The following is a 20,086-nucleotide window of genomic DNA, read 5'->3' as shown; positions in this document are numbered from 1 at the left end:
GGTTCTGGCCCCAATTGAGGCAGTGCTTTTCTCCAGCGTCCTGCATCTTCTCCTTGTTCCGCTCCTCCTTAACTTGACCCTTTTGCTTCTGTAGCTCCTTCAGGGCTTGCTCATGCTGTTGGAGCTTTTCATCAGGTTTGGCGACCTCCTGCTCCAGCAAGCTCCGGCTTGATTTCAAGTCCTGTGTCTGGGACTCCAAGCCTGATGGGTTCTATTATCAGCCAGCTCCTCCTGAGCCATGTTCAGTTCCTGCTCTGATGCCTTGAGCTCTTACCGAGGGCAGAAACCTCAGAGTCTTCTCCGTACAGGTCAGAGTGAAGTCCATTGATGTTTCCCTTGCTTTGCTCCACGGCCTTCTACAGCTTTGCTGTTCGGCTCTTCTCAGAGGTCAGCTCCTGGCCGAGCCCCGACACCTGTGCCTTCAGCTTATTTTCTCCTGGTGCTTTTGTTCATTCCGAGGTGCCTCCTGACCTCAGTTACTCCTCCTGTCTCTGGCACGCCCTTTTTGCTGCCCGTCACAGCTCTGTCAGCTGAAGCTGTCTGGAAATCTCCCCGTGTAGTGAAACGGGCCTTGGATTTAACGCTCTCCGTCTGCGCTGCATGAGATCGTTTTCCTGCAGCAGTGTTGACATTTTCAGGTTGTTGTTGTGGGTCCAGCTGCTGTAGCATTTGGTCAGGGTCACATCAAAGATGGTGGAGGAGAGAGCAAAGATGGTAGAGGGGAGAGCAGGAGTCCAGGGTCAGCCTCGGCTTTCCGGGCCGACAAAGCAGCCTGTAATCAAGCATAAAGAGAAAAAACAAAACAAACACAAAACAAAAACGAACGAACAGGAAAATGATGTTATTTTGGCTGCGTTATTCAGAGAGGGGAGAAACAACGGGACCAGGCCCTGTGTCAGCCTTCTCTCCCCCTCTTTTTGTTTTTCCTCACCATATAATCCACTCATGACCCACCAAGCTGACAGGACAACACAGGTACATGTTAAAATTCTTAAGATCATGTTTAAAGCACAAAAATGGACTTTTCTTTCACTCAGTAATCACTTGTATTAATCAATCAGCAGAACACATGTCACAATTTGAATCTTTTTACCACTAAATTTGTTGTGTCTTCACTGGTTGGTCAGACCAGTGTCTTTTTTGAAGTTAAGTTGTTGTCCTGCAACCCAGAGAGTTTATTTGTTAGTAGTGGATAAACTTTATCATTTAACAACAGGTGTATGTTAAGTTTCGCTGCTTTAAACTTGCTGGAAAATCTTCACATGTTCATGGATGTAAGCTGTTTCTTCATTGCGTGTATGTGCGTTTGTAGGTGGGTTAATTTAACTTTTTTTTTTCTTTTCTTCAAACGAGGCATTTCTCTAGCACGTGCCTCTCTCTCACATTTCTCTGCTTGTGTGTGTTTTTGTTTCACCTTTTTGTTGTGATGCTCCGGACGCCTTCCCAACCTCCACAAGTCTGTTGGCCCCAATTTTATGAGTTAAAAACTTCTCTTAATTTCTCCTCTAATTCTCTCCTAGCTGCTGTCTTTTCCACAGCTGCTGATTCATTTGCATGTTCACACACCGTCTAAAATTAGCTCGCAGCACTGCAGCTGCACGTCACACACAGTCTCACACAAAGCTCTGTTATTTTATATTACAAAGACGTCTTATATTTATAATCACTGCAAGGCCTGACAGATTTAGCGCCTACACAATTTTGACAAATTTTACCATAACGGGTCCAACCGAAGAAAGATAACTTTTTTGCAGCCACTTACCCAGTATCTGTTTCCTCCAGAACAGTTTCTGGCCTAATTTCTAAAGTCCCTAACTCAATTTAACTGTGTCCAAAAAAGCACATCACACCGTTTCAAACGGTGAGGAGACTCTAACTCCTAGCTTATTCCAGGATGCCCTGTACCCCACAGATAAGCCAAACTGAACAAACCCTGTTCGCCGACAGGTCAAGACCGCGCGTCCACGGCCAGGAGGGAGCGTAACCTCCGGGCTATGCGCTTCTTAGCAGTTTCCGACTGCTGTCCTATAATAATTTCCACCTAACCATTTTTGACAAATTTTACCATAACGGGTCCAACCGAAGAAAGATAACTTTTTTCTAATCAATTAACTAGTATCTGTTACTTCTGGAACAGCCTCTGGCCTAATTTCTAAAATATACCTAGCCAATTCCCTACCAAACTACTTGAGCCTTTAACTCAATTCCTTGGGACTCTAACCCAGCATTTCTTTTTCAACTTCATTAAATACTCTTAACCGGCTTTAACTGCATAACACACACAGGGATCCTCATCAAAATCAAAACAGACCCTCGACCAGTAATTTCAGTGAGTAGACTTTTAATTTAATCATGTCCAATTTGGCACACTTTGGAAATAATTCAACAGGTAGTGCCTTACCTTTGGATAAGCCGGCTTATGCCCACTCACGTCAGACCACTGGCTCGTGCCTGTCCGTTCGACAACCTCGGACCGTCCAAACCTCTAACTTCCACCCCAATACCACAGGAGGAGCCCCCAAGCTGTTACGAGTTCAAAATTGGGGATGGAGACAAGAGAAAAAACCACAATAACAACACTGGTCCGGCCGGGTTGAGTCAAACGATGATTTTAATGATCACACACGTGGGAGATGGACACTGTATGCAGACAGCCTCAGATCTCAAAATGGTGGAGCATTGCTCAAACTCTTATAGCCTCTGGTGCCCCCACCTTATCATAAAAGCCTAAACATTCACATGCTTTTCTCTCACACGGCGCCTAAGCTACGACCTTGGCTCCCCGTTTATCTGCTCCTGCTGAGATGGGGCAGAAAACTCCAGCATGTTCCGTTCTCTTCTAATCATATATATGTATATATACATATATATACGTGTATATATATGTATATATACATATATATATGTGTGTATATATATATATATATATATATATATATATATATATATATATATATATATATATATATATATATATATATATATACATATATAATTTTTTGCGCCTCTGGTATTTTTGCCAATTCCTTTCTGTGTCCCGCTCATGTATTGACCCATGTGCCTGTTCATCTTAGCCGATATGATGCCTGACAGGAGCTTCCATGTAGTACTGAGGCAGGTTATTGGTCGGTAGTTGGAGGGGACCGGTCCCTTCTTGGGGTCCTTGGGGATCAGGACCGTCCGACCTTCGGTTAGCCATTCCGGGTGTCTCTCCTTAACTAGCAGCTGGTTCATTTGTGCTGCCAGACGCTCGTGGAGTGCAGTCAGCTTCTTTAGCCAGTAGGCGTGAACCATGTCGGGCCCTGGTGCTGTCCAACTCTTCATACTGGAGACCCTTTCTTAGATATCTGCCACTGTGATGTCTGTGAAGGTTCTCAGTCATCCAGGTCATCGTAGTCAAAGGAGTTTGCAAAGAAAAGCGTCTGGACTTCTTTAAGTTACTTGAAGACGTTTCACCTCTCATCCGAGAAGCTTCTTCAGTTCTAAGGTCAAATGGTGGAGAGTCCCAGATATAAACCCAGTGGGAGTTTCCCCCCACAGAGGGACAAAAGGACCCCCTGATGATCCTCTAATCGCCTGAGCCAAGGTGTGAAACTGGGTGTGGGCTCCAATCAGCCTGATCGTACTTGGGGCTTTGTATCCAATCTCGTGTGGGGGTGATGATATCTCCCCCCTGACCTGGCGTCCTGGCTCCCCCTTGCCGTAGCACATGTGTTGTACCTCGTCAGTCTCTAGCTGTGAGAGCAGTCCCTTTTTTCGAATGTTGGAACACTGAGCTACTAGTTGTTTCGCCGTCAATGTGGATGGTGGATATCGAAGCATCCATAGGGTATTGAAGCATCCATAGGTCCCTCATCGTATTCATGTAGCCCCTTCCGCCGGGGTTACTGGCGTAGTAGCATTCCAACAACGCCCTGTTTTCATCTCTTGCCCACCGATGCCTTCTTGTTCCAGTGGCCCACTTCTCGTCAGGGTGCCCTGGTTCCTCAACACCTGACGCGGACCTTGTTGATCCGGGTGACATCCGAGCCGGCATGCCTTCATATTTCTCTGTCTCACTCATGTCTGCGGTAGGCCTGCTTAGTATGTGGGGACCTTACTGGATACAGACGTCCCAGTCGGGAATCCCGCTCCAAAGGCGTGTAGTCTTTCAAATTTCGCATGGTTGGATCTTAACAAGGTTCCAAGTAGAGCTTCAACATGCAACAAGAAGAAGTGGGAGAGAGACAAAATATTTTTTGAGTATGCTATTTGTTGAAAACAGCGTTTAGTAACTATTGATATCTATGACTAGCTAGTTTATTGTGATGGTGCTTTTTTTTTTTTCTATTATTATGTTGCTCTTTGTTGTTTGCTGTCTCCTCTGTTTGTTTGTTTGTTTTTTTTCTCCATACAGGTGACCCAGGAGTTTTTTTTGTTGTTTGTTTTTTTTTTTCTCTCTTCCCCCCCTTCTCACCGTCTCTTCTCCCCTTTGGTTTTCTTTCTTTCTCTCCCCCTCTTTCTTTCATTCTTTCCCCCTGTCCTATTAAAAAAAAAAAGATGACAAAGGATGAACTGAAGCTCCGCCATCACGTGATGTCACATGCTGCTGTTTCTGATGTCACTTAAAAAAAAAAAAATGAAAACAGCGTTTAAACTGAAACAGGCTGTTTTACAGCAAATCAAACGTTTAGGCCCACGTGCCTTTAAAAGGCCAAATCTGTGCAAAAATGTGGATTCATTGTCCTTTTCTGTCAGGTAGTCACACTGTCATGACTTTCAGATGGCAAAGGCAAAAAAACCTTTGTTTTTGAACTTGGTTGGGTTGTTAAACTGCATAAGCAGGGTCTCTCACAGCATGCCATCACTGCTGAGGTGGATGCAGTAAGACAGTCATTTGGAGTTTCTTAAATGGTTATGGAACAAAAACGTATATACATATACGCACACACACGTGTCCAGATGAACAGAATCAACCTTTTGGGATTTACTTACCTGGATGACCAACACAATCTCACTGCATATTAAAGATCCAAGTATCCATTTAAGGCCCACAACTGCAGTCACACAACTGTAAGTGTCTGCATTCAGAACGAATGCCGTGTATTCTGTAAAAGTACAGCCCTGATAGTAACTGTCAGTCTGCCAGTACTGTTGGGTTGTTCCAAACATCCACACTCTGGACACAAACCTGATTAGAGACATTCATGTGGTCACAGCTTTTCTCTCAGCACCCAGTCATCTCCACAATGTTAGTAAAACTTCTTCTGACCTTCTCTAAATTCTCTCTTTCATTTGTCTTATAGAGCTTGAACCATGTGGAGCTTCTATACGATACATAATGAGACTCCCTACACATTTCACTACTGTAGCAAGGGGAGAGAGGTAAGTCTACAAAACCAAATGATAAGTTTCACCCTTGTCTGTGGTCATTCATCCTGGTCCCTCCCCCTCTCTTTCCTTCAGGGTGTGCGTACAGTGCGTGGCAACAGCACAGGAGAGTACCTGCATGCATTACCACCATTTTGGGGCCTTTCCTTTAGATACGGAGATCATTCAGGAAGTGACCTCACTGGTGCAGGTGGTGGCGCTTCGTACACCATAAGAGAGAGTAAAGACCACAAAGAATTTGAACTGGTCCACAACATGTTAGGTAGTGTTGTTGACCGTTGTCCTAACTTTGGTAAGTATCAGTCAGTAGTGTGTACTGCTTAATAAGACCAGAGTTCACACACCAGAAAGAAATCAGAAAGTTAACAAAAGCCTAGAGTGACTGACTACGTCACTCTGGATGCTGTAGCTGCTGTGAACAACAGAGCCTCAAATCAGAAGTATTTGACTCCGTGGTATAATTCTCAACAACTTACCCTAAAGCAGACGACTCGTAAGCTGGAGAGCAAACGGCGTGTCACAAATTTAGAAGATCATCATTTAGCCTGGAGAAATAGTTTGCTGCTACATTTCCTCTTCACAGTCACCCACCCGCCTGATTTCCTTGCTGCTCAGGACGACCTGGTGTGGGACAGCTAATCAGGCTAAGCTACGTTGGTCCACACCTGCTCCTGGCCAGTTTTAGGCTTACTTTCAGTGGTTTGTCCTCCAAAACTATGAACAAGCTATATTTATTACTACTTTATATTTATTATTATTTATAAGTACTAACCCCCCAAAATAGGCCACGCAATAACTAAACACTTGACACACTGAACAGGAAAGTGCCATGAAGAAAGCACAGAAACACAGGCCACACTGCTAATGACACAATGAGTGAACACTGAATAAAATTTGCAGCTGATTGAAGAGGAAGTGTGCCCTGATAAATCACACAAAGGTTACAGGATGAAATAAGTTGCTAAGTAAGAGTTTGAAATGAACTGGGCTGCACAGATGTCGCTACACAAGCCACCAGTGTGTACCAGGAACAGGAAGTGACACAGTATTCCAGTGAGAGCCAATACCAAGCTCTTTGCAGTGTAACAGGGTTTCATGTCAGAAGCTTTTAACAAATTAAAAACAAATTAAATTTCTCTAAGCATGCATTCATTCCTCTACAGGCAGAATTGATGAAGAGAAACGAGAACGTGAGAAACGCCAACAAGAGGAACGACGCAGGAAAGAAGAAGAAGAGAAAAGGCGTCAGGCAGAGCTTGAGCGACAGAGAAAGATCCAAGAGCAGATGGAGAATGAAACATTAAGAAAAAAGCTCTCTGAAGCGCACAACAGGCTTCAGGAGGATAACCTCCAAACCTGGGAGCACCGTCAGCAGCACTCTCACGTTCTACACCAGCTCTTGGAAGATGAAGCACATCACATAGAGAGAGATGAGGTAGGGTCCAGCCTCAGGTAATAACAGCTACGGGCATCTGGGAAAGGATAGCAAAGAGGCTCTGGGTCCTTATAAATGTCTAACATTTAAGTCATCGTAACCCTATGTCCCAGCCCTATACTCTGGAAGATGACAAATTTCTCTTTTTTGAAAACAAACAAACAATAATGGATTGGATTTACATATATATATACATATACACATATTATATAGCGCTTTTTCAAGGCACCCAAAGCGCTTCACAATGCCACTATTCATTCACTCTCACATTCACACACTGGTGGAGGCAAGCTATGGTTGTAGCCACAGCTGCCCTGGGGCAGACTGTAAACAGTTCAGATCAGTATAATATTATATTAGTATAACATTAATAATTAGCATAATATTTTGTTATATAGGTCTCCTTTTAACCAGGCAAATTAAAAAATCAATTGCTACTCCTGAAGGTCCTCATAGCAGAACATCATCACAGTTCTGAACAGATGTTTGCTGTCCTTACTGCCAGATACCCAAAACATCCATAATAATTCAACATTATGGTCAGGTGAGGATGACAGCATCTGACCCTGCATACAGTTTCCTGCTGCTGACACTGTTACGCTCGTGTCTTTGTTCCTCTTTAATACAGGTCGCTGATGTTAATGAGAAGTTTGAAAAACTTCTATCAAAGTATGACATCAGAGAGGATGAACATTTACAGATCCAGCTGGAAGACAGGATGAAGACTCTCCAAAATAAGCTGACATTACAATATTTTAACGAGCACCCCCACTTCGTCCCCACTTCATTACTGTGGGCTTTGGATCAGACTACTGGATACGTGCTGCTGTCTTTGACTGAGAGGTTCAACATCCTGGAGGCAGTGCTGAAGGTGACCTTAGAGGGTGACCCTGATTTTGAAGATCTCCTCCAAAATGGACAAGACAAGAAGACAGAGTTCCTCCTCAGTTTGCAGGAACAGCTACATGCTGACAACCCAACACTGGCCCAACAGGTGTTAGCAAATGTTCTGGATCTGTCCTCAAAGCTACCCCGATCAGGTAAGGAGATCGTCAGTCAAATAGTCTTCAACAACCTCTGGGCACCAAAAGACATCAAGCTTTTCCTTGGAAAGACCTTAAGCATGGATCAGAAAACAGTCACAAAAATCCTCCACAAAGCGTGCACGTACGGGCTGAGCTGTGACGACGCTCTCTCTGCCCTGAATGAAGACGATCCTGCAGAGTACATCCAACATTGTGTGGACAAAGCTGAGCGAGACAAAGATGCTTGCACACTTTTGGCTGAAATGGAAAACAAAAACTTTCCAGAGTGTGTCCCGTCACTCCTGCGAGAAGTCCTGACATATATTGAAGAAGAGCTACCCAAATATGGAAGTGTGGCCATCAACAGGGAGATGATTGAAGACTGTAAAAAGATAATAACTGCTCTTGATTTTAACAATCCTAAGATTGATGCTCTGAAGAAAGTCCTGATCATCGTATCCAGAGCTGTAAAGGAATGCACCGCCTTTACCACTCAAAGCGGTGAACATGTTCAGGGCTACTTCCCAAGACCCAGTCAGCTAGCATCACTGCTGCTGCTCCTGCTGCCACAGTCTGGGGATAAGAAAGGTTGTCTGTTGGAAATCAGCACTGGAGAGGGCAAAACTTGTATTTTAGCCATGTTTGCTACAATACAGGCCACCCGAGGCATAAAGGTGGACATCGTGACAAGCTCTCCTTTGTTAGCAAGTCGTGATCAGGATAAGTGGAGAAAATTATATGATGTGTTTGGTATTACATCATCCACGGTCCCTCCGACACAAATCGATAGCTGCTCTTTTAAAGATCATGACAAGCTGCTTGAGGATGCATACAGCCAGCAGGTCGTTTATGGCACTGTTGGTACATTTGCAGCAGATACGCTGAGGCAAGAGTTTGAGAAGAAGACTACCCGAGGTCCGAGGAGGTTTGAGTGTGTGGTAGTAGATGAGGTGGACTACATGACGTTGGACAGCGGTGTCCAGGTCACGTTCCTGTCACACCAAGCCGGCAGCCTAAGGCACATGGAGCAAGTCCTGGCAAGCATCTGGGCCATGATGTCATCCTGCAAGCCAATAGAAATGTTTGAAACAGGGGAGATCAGGTGGGGAACCAGGATCCAGCACTTCCACAAGGCTGTAATGCAAGCAGTGGTTGGCCCAGAATCAGAAGATGTTGGCCCAGAATCAGAAGATGTTTCAGCTGCTGACATACTTATTCTTGGTGCCCAGCTGGGGTTTTATCCACAGGAGGATGTGGATGAATTAAATAAAGCAGATGGTCAGACACAAACAGAGACTGACAGCTTTAAGGATGCACGGTGGAAAGCTACTGAGAAAATCATGGCCAACATTGGACCAGAAGAACAGTGTGAGCTACTGAGACAAGTTCAGACAAAAATAGAAAACGGTGTATCTGTAAATTGTTACTCACTAATGAACAACAAAGCCAAACTTTACAGGAAGGACAGCTCTCATGGAGACCCTGATGTCAGCCTACTTCTCCTGGAGAATGGCTGTACCTGTGAAATCATGTCCGAGGAATCCCTCATCCAAGGAGCTGTGGACAAATTAAAATCGAAAATTAAATATTCTGATGAGTGTTCAGTGAAGTCATTGGATGAGTGTAAGGGATTTATTGTGATCCCCTCTTTTTTGAAAACATACATTGAGAATCAGTTACCAGTTTTTGCCGAGAACGCCTTAAAAGCCATCAGAATGACTCAGGGAAGAGAGTACATGATTGAGAAAGCACCGGAAGCTGATGCAGGTGGTTTCAGTGATGCTGACAGTCATCAGTATGATGCCATAATTCCTGTGGACTTTGAGGCCAGTGGGGTGTTGGAGAAAAACAAGCGATGGGGTGACGGCCTACAACAGTTTCTGGAGATGAAGCATCAGCTGGCCATTTCTCAGCTGTCCAATGTAACAAATTACATGTCCAATGTCCATTTCTTTAAAAGGTACCTCAATGGAAAAGGCATTTTTGGTGTTTCTGGGACATTAGGGGGGCAAGCTGAGAAAGTATTTCTAGAACGGCATTACCAAACAGCAAGCTATGTCATTCCAGCTCACCGCTGTAAAAAGCTTGTTGAGTTGCCAGCAGTTCAGGTGAGTGGAGGCAACATGCAGTGGATCCAGGTGATCTGTGAAACTGCACAGAGAGCTGCAGACAGAGGCCAAGTTGTTCTTATCATTTGTGAAGATGTTAAAACTGCAGATGAGCTGAAGACAAACATGCATGTTCCAGAAAGGCAAGCCAATGAGATCACCATGTACACAATCAGCGAGAAGCACAACATCGAGAAGCAGAACTTTAGCCCGGGAAACATTATCATTGCTACAAACCTCGGCGGCCGAGGGACAGACATACACGTTCAGCAGGACGTAAACGAGAGTGGAGGCCTCTTTGTGCTCCTCACATACTTTCCTAGAAGTCACCGTGTGGAGCAACAGGTCTTTGGACGCACCGCCCGAAAAGGAAACCCAGGGATGGTCCAGATGGTTCTCAACCAGGGCCATCTTGCACCAGCCTACCAAGGCCATTCCATCGAAACCATGAGACAGCTCAGAGAGGAGTATGAGCTCAGACATTTAGACAGCATGGAGAAACATGAACTCTGTGAAATTGACATGAAGGAAACTCTGTTCTCCAGTTTCTGTCAGTTTCTCTGTAACTTTGACAAGAATTACACGGTAGAAGAAAGGAGTGACCTGTCCAAGATGAAGCTGAAGGATGTTCCTGAATATTTTAAGATCCATCAGAACAAGTTCGACTATCAGACTGCACTTGATGCTTTGAAAGAATCGTGGGCTTTGTGGCTCATCCTTCATGAAGAGCACATCAGCAGACATGACGATATCAGCCAGCTGAGAGAAGACCTCACCAAACACTTGAAGAAGACTGGTGACTTCCTCCTGCAGGGGACGAGCTATAACATCTATGATTACATCAAACAGGCAGCAAGCAGAACTGACCTACACTGCATGAACAAAACCAAATGTGACTTTGGTGCAAAGACTTACTGGCAGAGAGCTGCAGAGTGCGATCATTTCTACAGTGCTGTGGCGCTTTATAATCAAGCTTACATCACACTCAACCTCAGAAAAGGAGACTACATAGCTGAGGCAAAGGAATTACTGGAGGAAGCACAGTCTGCAGTGGATGTCTATCTCTCAGAATCAACAAATACGATGATGTTTTGTAATCTTTCAGTGACGAGTGGCTTTGTTCCACACCACACAAACAGCAACCTCCAGATCCAAATGCAAGCCAGGATGACTATCTTCAAATCTTGGAAAAGATACATTGAAAGTGCCCTGACAACTCTGACACAGCTCGATGGCAGCAAAGCTGATGCAGAGGTAGAGGATTCCAGTGTGTACCATCTTTCCAAAGATAAAGATTTAATCACCACCAATGAGCTGATGATGCTCTATGAGAATGGCCTTAGCACAGTCTTTGAGGTTAAAAAGAAGCCCGAGTTCTGCTATGATGCCCTTGTTTGTTTTGTTCTTGGTGCCCTTCAAGTTGCAGCAGGTGTTCTTGTTTGTGCTCTGTCATGTGGTGGTGCCAGTCAGTTTGGACTTGGACTGATCTGTGAGGGAGTATCTGACATGATTCAAGGGATCAAAGGAATGATACAAGGAGGCTTTGACTGGGCTGAATGGGCAATCTCCAAGGCCATCAGCATCGGGCTGTCTCTGATCTCTGGTGGATTCAGCCGACTAAAGAAAGCTGCAAGTGCAGTGCGTAGTGGCACAAAAGGTCTGATCGCAGGAGCAAAGACTAGTGCCTACACAGTAAAACAGTGTTTTCTGAAGGCAGGGAAGTATGCACTTCAGGAACTGGGGAAGCAAGGATGCGTCAGTGCTCTGAGTTATACTGCTGAGAAGGCATTTAATGCTTTTTTCCAAAACGTTCTGAGGAAAGTCTTTGAGGAAAAGGTGCTTTCACTCATAAAAGCCAACCGTAGCCTGGATGAAGTTGTCACAAGCTTCATTTGCTCAGGAATACCAAAGAATATCCTGGAGAATGGGTCCAGTGAATTCAGAATTCACAAAGACTGTGAGGAAGAAATGCTTCAGTCAGTGGATCTGATAACAAGAGAAGTGATTCCTGACCTGATGATGAATTGTACCATGGCTCTTAAGGCTCTTGATGGCCTTTCAGCGGTCTGTGGTGCTGTAACACAACACATAAAGAGCAAAAAAGGGTCCGATCGAATAGAAAGTATTCTAATGGGTTTGGAAGCAGCTAAATATGCCACAGCCTTTGTACAAATATGGAATTCCATACCAACAGAGAAAGTCATTAACAACACCTTTGTTCCTAAGCTCTTGCAAAGCATGGAAAAACTACCTCAGGAAAGCAATGACCAGGATGAAAGGCACAGTTTATCAGATGTAAAACGCTTTAAAGATAAACTCATCAACATGATTGCAGAAAGTGTTTCAAACTCTTATGTTGAGGCCTGTTCCAGGCATATGACCTCCATCATGAGCAAAATGTGCATAAGTCAAATAAACCATGCTGTTGGTGGTGCTGTTAGCAACATACTTGGCAGGGCTGACACCCAAAGTTTCTTTAACAGCCAGGAGTATAAGTACAACATGAAAAAGGTCCTCCAGCGTCCACGTGAGTCCCTGTCAGAGTCTGACAAGAAAGACTTGGAGCGCTACATTGAGGACATTTCTGATGTTAACCGCCCTGCTACAGCTTTGGACATCCACGTCCTCACCCAGAGTGATGCTCTGGAAGGCAAAGGAATCAAACTGGTTATGGTGGACAAAGATGGAAAGAAGCTCTCAGAAGACTATTATCCTGGGAAGGAGGACTCAGCAGGCGATATAGTCCTCCAACTGAAGAAGGAGCCAGAAAATCCAACACAGTGAGTGAAGCATACATATTTGATATTATTGCGCCTCTCATTTAATTAAGTCAAAATAATATATATTTTTTAATTGACCAACTCATATGGGCCAGAAAGTTAATTTTGACCTGTTTTGCAAGGGTAACCCTCCCCATCCCAATTTCCAGACTTTGGTTTTGATACTGTCGGGTTCTTCTACGCTGAGAGAAGTTCAGGAGACAGTCTAGCAGTTCACTCTCTTTTATTATCAGGCAGTTAAAATTGGGCTTGCACAGCTGTGGACAGTGTCAGGCAGTCTGTACATGGAGAAGTGAAGTACAATTCATAATTCAAAGTATATATTAGACACATGGAAACAGGAAATAATTGTGATTGCTTATTGATGGGGAGATGTCGTGGTTGAGGCTCAGCACTCCCTGATTTGTTCCTCATGGCAGCGGCCATTAACCTCCAGTCAGGGATCTTGTCCTGTGTGAGAAAACTCCCTACCTCCCAGATAGGGATGTTTTATTTCCATGCTCCATTCCTTAAAGGAACACTATTAAGTGTTTATTTCTTGTTCACTGGAACGCCCTGTTATCATACAAGCAGCCCTTCCTGTCTGTTCTGTGAGCACGTAGCTACACTCAGCTCTGTTTGTGCCTCTTACTTAACCCTTCACACCGTGGGGTTAGTGCTCGTATCCTTCTAATGAGGAGTGTATCAACCCTATTATGATCACACACTGCAATCAATGTCAAAAAGAAACTTTATCTAAAAACTTAATAATTATTCTCCTGTCTGATAATCAGGGGACAAACAAACTAACAAACTGTTTTCCCCAAACTGGTGTAGTTTAGTCTGAGGGCAAATCAGAAACCCACTGAACAGCTAGAACTGACACCAGTCATGGTGAATAATAACACAGAGCTGGCACCCTGACATCCTGTGGTCCCACTATAATGACTTGTCCTGTGTTGGTCTACTGGCTGTGAACTGGGAAGGACTCCGTTATTTTCCTGCCCCCCCCCCCCCCCAGTTTCTATTTTTTCTGGCATTCTCGTATCACTTCCTGTTCCTAACACAGTGCACAGTAGTGTTTTGTTACCATGTGTGACTTGTTTAATTATATACCTTCAGATAAAGGCTTATGTCAAACTGTAATCTTCATGTGGTTTATCCAAAGCGCGCTTTCTGCTGACTCACCCACAGTAAAGACCCAATGACTGTCTTTAGCGTAGCTATTAGCTTAGCTTGTAGCTGAGTCATTAGTTCCTTCTCAAATGTTTAATTTCTCCTCTGTTCAGCACAGATACTGGAAAGAAATGTTGCCTGATTGTACGTCTGGAGGCCAGGCTCAGTGAATGGAAAACCAGCTCTGGACTCTGGACTCTGGCATAGACAGTAGTTAGTGTGGGCAACGCTAGCTTTGCTACCATTAACTCTTCCTCAGCAGATAGTCCTGAGCAACAAGAAAGAAGGCTGGCTGGGTGACGGTGAGGAGGAAGTGTAGCTCTAAACAGAACACCCCGGTACACCACCTGTTCCTCTCTCACGTAGTTTTCTCGCCACTTTTGTGGGTGATTCTGTTTTGAGAAATGTGAAGCTAGGGACTCCAGCAGCCATAGTCAACTGTCAGAGGCGAAGGCAGGCGACACTGAAGGAACCCTGAAATTGCTGGGAATGGCCTCTGACCTTGACTCATCCCTGTGCTTGTCCTGCTAGACCTCAGTGCAGCGTTCGATACTGTCCACAATAATATCCTATTAGAGCGATTAGAACATGCTGTAGGTATTACAGGTACTGCGCTGCAGTGGTTTGTATCATATCTATCTAATAGACTCCAGTTTGTGCATGTAAATGGAGAGTCCTCTTCACACACTGAGGTTAATTATGGAGTTCCACAGGGTTCAGTGCTAGGACCAATTCTGTTTACATTATACATGCTTCCCTTAGGCAGCATCATTAGAAGACATAGCATAAGTTTGGATTCAGGAGACAGACACTATCTCTACTTTTAAGATTAGGCTTCAAACTTTCCTTTTTGCTAAAGCATATAGTTAGGGCTGGACCAGGTGACCCCGAATCCTCCCTTAGTTATGCTGCAATAGGCGTGGGCTGCCGGGGGATTCCCATGATGCACTGGGTGTTGTGGTTTGGTGATATATAAAACAAAATTGAATTGACTTCCTTTACTGTTATAGTTTAATCTGATTATATACATTATTCCCCACATTCATTTTCCTTATGCTTCTAGTAGAAAGAGAAGGATTATTACTCATTCATCAATATTGTTCCAACAGCTTCACTGGTGGACACAACTTACATGACAGATTTTATGTACAACAACATTATTATTGGTCCCAATCAAAACTCTTAAATAAAATTTAAAGTAATAAACAAATGTTATGGACTACTTGTATTTAGAGGGAGATTTGTTAGTCTCACCTTTTCCCTTTTTTGTCCAGAGTGACTGATTTGTTGTTTTTTTGTTTTATTAATGTATTTTTTACAGGACGATGGGGTTCTTCTCAAGGATAACTAAACGGATTCGTGGTGAACAGAGCCCGTGCACAGGTCATTTTGAAATCCTGAGACCAGATGGGACCACAATCCCAGTAAATTCAGAAGATCAGAACTGCCTCTACCACGCTGTTGCCCAGGCCACCGGTAAAAATCCAGGTGATGTAGGAAAAGAGGCACGGATCCTTCGGGAGCAGGTCAGAAACAATGTAAGTCTTACTGTTATTATTAATATGGTCTACAGTGGGGCAAAAAAGTATTTAGTCAGCCACCGATTGTGCAAGTTCCCCCACCTAAAATGATGACAGAGGTCAGTAATTTGCACCAGAGGTACACTTCAACTGTGAGAGACAGAATGTGAAAAAAAAATCCATGAATTCACATGGTAGGATTTGTAAAGAATTTATTCGTAAATTAGCGATATCAATTCATTAACGGATTCCACACAAAGACGTAAACACAGAGCGGACGCATCAGAATCAGCTTCGTCTTTCTCGGCTTTCTCACCCGACGGCCCGCAGACGGACACGCTGTCGGAGCTCAGCGATCCTGATGCGTCTGGTCCGCGCTGTGTTTACGGCTTTTTGCGCTGATTCTGAGCTGCAGGTTTTGTCTCTCCAACCAAAATTCGCCAGCAGCAAAAGAAGCAGCAAAAGAAGCAGCAAACTGCGCTTCACATCTGATCAATGTCGTCATGAATTCCCTCTGACTTTTGCAGTTTTGCTTCCATCATGATAAAAATCACTTCATGCACAGCTCTCTCTCTCTCTCTGTACTTCAAGAACAGTTTCCCGTCTCAAATTTCTGTTTTCTGTATTATTCATTCGCTTATTACCCACCAGTCTACCGTTGCTTACAGCGCTGTCTTTTTCTTTTTTGACTTAAATGACCTCGGACAAGAAAGCCTGTTTTTTCTGTTGTTCAATACTGAAGAAATTTAAACTTTATATGCAGAACATTGTAGAATATGTTTAAGGTTATCTGCTATAAAAAGCCAGACCAGGAAAATCTCCTTCATGTTTTTCTGTGTTTTATTCTCAGTTACTTTCACACAAAGACATCTGCTGTGATATTCACAATTCTGATGAAGTCAGTACTGATAAATGATCAGAATTATAATATTTCTGACTGTCTGAGGCTAAGTTGAATCGAATGGATTATAGAAATCAGTGAGCAGCCTTGGCCTGACAGAGTGGATGTAGCTGTGGGTAATGAGAAAAGATGAAAAGAACTATTGATAACATTTTTGTTAAGTTAAGGCCTGATCCGTCTGAAGTTCACAGCCAGCTCTGACACGGTGCCATCAACCTCTGAACGCTGAAAAAGCAGCAGAAACACATTATATGCTGCGATAAATGCACAAGTGTCCCCTCTCCCCACTGCCTTTCAGTGGCAGGCAACAGCATACAGGTCGTCAGAGGAGCCGAGATGATGATTAAGTTTAACATTTCCTACAATATTGACAAAGCACTTGAAGCACAAGTTTGTTAGTTAATAATTTAGAAATGAATATTGGCTGTATGGACCCCCCCCCCCCCCAAAAGAAAGTGCACATGTAAAATTGTGGTGTTAAGCGATGCAGTTGAAAAACTTTCCTTTTTGCTAAAGCATATAGTTAGGGCTGGACCAGGTGACCCTGAATCCTCCCTTAGTTATGCTGCGATAGACGTAGGCTGCCGGGGATTCCCATGATGCATTGAGTTTTTCCTTTCCAGTCACCTTTCTCACTCACTATGTGTTAACAGACCTCTCTGCACTGAATCATATCTGTTATTAACCTCTGTCTCTCTTCCACAGCATGTCTTTATCCTGTCTTCCTTCTCTCACCCCAACCAATCACAGCAGATGGCCCCGCCCCTCCCTGAGCCTGGTTCTGCTGGAGGTTTCTTCCTGTTAAAAGGGAGTTTTTCCTTCCCACTGTCGCCAAAGTGCTGCTCATAGGGGGTCATATGATTGTTGGGTTATTATTGTAGGGTCTACCTTACAATATAAAGCGCCTTGAGGCGACTGCTGTTGTGATTTGGCGCTGTGTAAATAAAACTGAATTGAGTGAAAAAGCCGCTGGGTTTACAAGCTGAGGAGCAGATTTAACAGACTCCTCAGTAACTTGCTTGGCTGTTGTACAAACCAGAGGTGGTGCACAATGATCTGGTTTAGTTCGTTCAAATGGGAAAACACTAGGGCCAGTCTCACCCTTTATGGCTGGCTAGTGCAACACTAAGTCACTGATTGCATATGCAAGTAAACACAAGGTTTCTTTTTCTCAGAAATTGCAAACTGGGAAACTCTAACTCATCTTGAGCCGCCTTGGACTCATCAAACCCGGTCTCTGTGGCCGCCTCTACAGGCTTAGCCCACCCTGACTTGGCCTCTGGAGCTCTGTGCGATTATGGACCCAATCAGTGTTTCACCTTTTTACAGGAGGTGTAGCCTTTGTGTTATTCAGAGGCCGCACTGGAGATGTTGGAAGCAATTAGGTAACTCATCTTATGGCATGTTTTATCTCCACTCAGCTTCAGCAAAACCTACCCAAATACGCAGGAGCTCTGAAGCTGCAGAAAGGATATGAAGAAACCTTTAACTCTCCTGGAAGATATTACATATGTGGAGGAGATCGAAAGGCGCGAAGAAAAGCCGTAGACGATTTCAACGCCATCTTGGGCGACATGAGCAAGAAAGGTTTGAGTCCAGAGGAATTACGAGATATCCAAGAACGACGTCTGGGTTTGGTTGGAGCGCACGCTGAGTAAGTATTTAATGTGTGACCACGACGACCAGCAGATCGAACTTCACGTGTAACACACATTAAATCGTATTCTGAATGTGTTTCTTGCCAACAGTGTGTACAAGATCCGGGTGCAAACCTCAAACCAAAGAGAATGTGGTGAGAACGGGTTGGCGGTGGAAGCCGACCACGTCCCACCTAGATGTGTCTTTCAGAATGCCCTTAAAACGTTGCAGGACCCTGAGAACGTAAAGTTAAGAGAGGACCTGAAAAACAAAAGGCCCAACCTCTTTGCTCTGTTGGATAAAAACGGAGACCGCGGGTTGTGCAGAGAGGTTCTGAAGCCGCACCACGAGGCAGGCCTGACCTGGCGCAACAGAAAAGAGTCTCGTATAATCAGGTGAGAACGAATCTGTTCGTCCTGGAGCTAAACTCAGAGTTTTCTTTGGATAGCTAACGTGCTTCTGTTCCAGCGAGAAGCTTGAGGAGACTCTTATTTCTGGAGACGGGGAAAAACTGGTGAAGATGTCGCTGCTGGCAGCCAATCCGGTCACATCCAATTCTCTCAGAGAGGATGCAGGTACGCTACAAACAAGCCTGTAGAGATAGAAGTACTATGTGCTGTTACCAGGTTACTGATGAGACGATGAGCAAAGATGTTCGTCACCATAGAAACGACACAAAGAAACATCTGTCTGCAAAAATGATGCAAGAGTCTTTCAGCAGTTTAATGCACAGAGTGCTGGTTACACTGGTTTCACAGCCACACACAGGTTAAATATTAGTACAGGAACACGTGAAGCACCAACGATCACATTAATGAGTCCTCGCCTCAGTGGTCACAGTAACAGATATAGTGCGATGCTGTCAGAGACACCGTTTCCTGTTCAGTGAGTAAACCCCGCCTCTCCCTGCTCGCTGTGTGAACTCTGCAGGAATCCTCTCGCTGAACATCTCAAATATGTCCAGAGACGCAACGAAGCGCTACCACGATGTTGGAGACAAGCTGCTGGTGGAAGGTTACTACAAGAAAGGAGTCCTGAACGAGGAGGAGAAGAACAGCATCATGGGCTGGCTGAAGGGCGGAAACCTGTACTCAAAGAACACGTCAGAGTACAAAGAGATGTGCCGCGAGCTGAGAGCCAAGATACAGAAACACAACAACAACAGTGGAAGATAACAACAGCGCCTGTGAGAGACGTGTGTGTGTTCAACTGAACGTATCAGATCATTTATCATCTATATATTTTGTTTCCTCTCTGACCGTTTCATCATCATCCTCTTTTCCTCTTTTATGAGAAAACAAAGGAGGAAGAGTTTCTCTGAAAGATTTCAATCCGAGAAGCAGCTCAGAGACAGATGTGTAATCACAGGAGCTGCTGTGTGTTCTGTGTAACACACGACAGTGATGTGTAATCACAGGAGCTGCTGTGTGTTCTGTGTGTAACACACGACAGTGATGTGTAATCACAGGAGCTGTCGTGTGTTCTGTGTGTAACGCCTGTCACAGGGACCTGCCTCTGCTTACAGCACAACATATGAATCATGACATGACTTGTGTAAATGAACCACAACACAACCACACCTCACTGATTCCACGTCAGAAAACAAAGTGTGTGTGTGAGGTGACACTGGTGTTTGGGGTCAGAGGTCACACTGTGGTGTCTGGGGTCAGAGGTCACACTGGTGATCATCTTGCTAAGTTCACCTGGTTTTTTGCTCCCACCATAAAAATGAAGAAATAAAGTTGTGTGTAAAACTCTGTGTTGTTAATGATTCACACACACACACACACACACACACACACACACACTGTTAACTGAGAAAGACACTTCACCTGCCGCCTGCTGGTGATGGTCAGAGGGGCCGATGGCGCGATATGGCAGCCTCGCCTCCGTCAGTCTGGCCCAGCTGTGGCTGTAGGTGCCTCCACCAGTGTGAATGTGAGAGTGAATGAATAGTGTAAAACGCTTTATAAATGCAATCTTTATTATTTACTGCCGTATTACAGACTTTCAGACTCACTTTGTCAAAGTCAAATTTTTTTATTTAGCACATTTAAAACAACAGCCGCGGACTAAGGTGCTGCACAATGAAGATAATTAACAGAAATAAAAACATAGGGAGAGATGATAAGAGTTAAGAAAAAGAATCATAAA

At 44.3% G+C, this 20,086-nt stretch overlaps 1 protein-coding gene across 1 annotated transcript in view; it reads left to right on the top strand.

Moving 5' to 3' along the window:
- The window catches only part of LOC146700993 (uncharacterized), a 28,479-nt gene extending 8,790 nt beyond the window's left edge, over positions 1 to 19,689 (top strand). The window contains exons 2-10 of the mRNA XM_085471266.1: positions 5,286 to 5,364; positions 5,446 to 5,662; positions 6,534 to 6,805; positions 7,434 to 12,718; positions 15,195 to 15,411; positions 17,716 to 17,948; positions 18,043 to 18,327; positions 18,401 to 18,507; positions 18,863 to 19,689. Of these exons, the coding sequence (XP_085327392.1) occupies positions 5,296 to 5,364; positions 5,446 to 5,662; positions 6,534 to 6,805; positions 7,434 to 12,718; positions 15,195 to 15,411; positions 17,716 to 17,948; positions 18,043 to 18,327; positions 18,401 to 18,507; positions 18,863 to 19,107 (6,930 nt within the window). The 5' untranslated portion in view covers positions 5,286 to 5,295 and the 3' untranslated portion in view covers positions 19,108 to 19,689. The remainder of the gene's footprint in view (positions 1 to 5,285; positions 5,365 to 5,445; positions 5,663 to 6,533; positions 6,806 to 7,433; positions 12,719 to 15,194; positions 15,412 to 17,715; positions 17,949 to 18,042; positions 18,328 to 18,400; positions 18,508 to 18,862) is intronic.
- Positions 19,690 to 20,086: the final 397 nt, after the last annotated feature.

This window comes from Copadichromis virginalis, linkage group LG10 (genome assembly GCF_057382275.1).
Source record: "Copadichromis virginalis isolate Kocher_CV1m ecotype Utaka linkage group LG10, C_Virginalis_male_GT1.1, whole genome shotgun sequence".
Classification (NCBI taxonomy): Eukaryota; Metazoa; Chordata; class Actinopteri; order Cichliformes; family Cichlidae; genus Copadichromis; species Copadichromis virginalis.
Note: the sequence above shows the minus strand (reverse complement) of the source record. Positions and strands in the feature narration are given on the sequence as shown.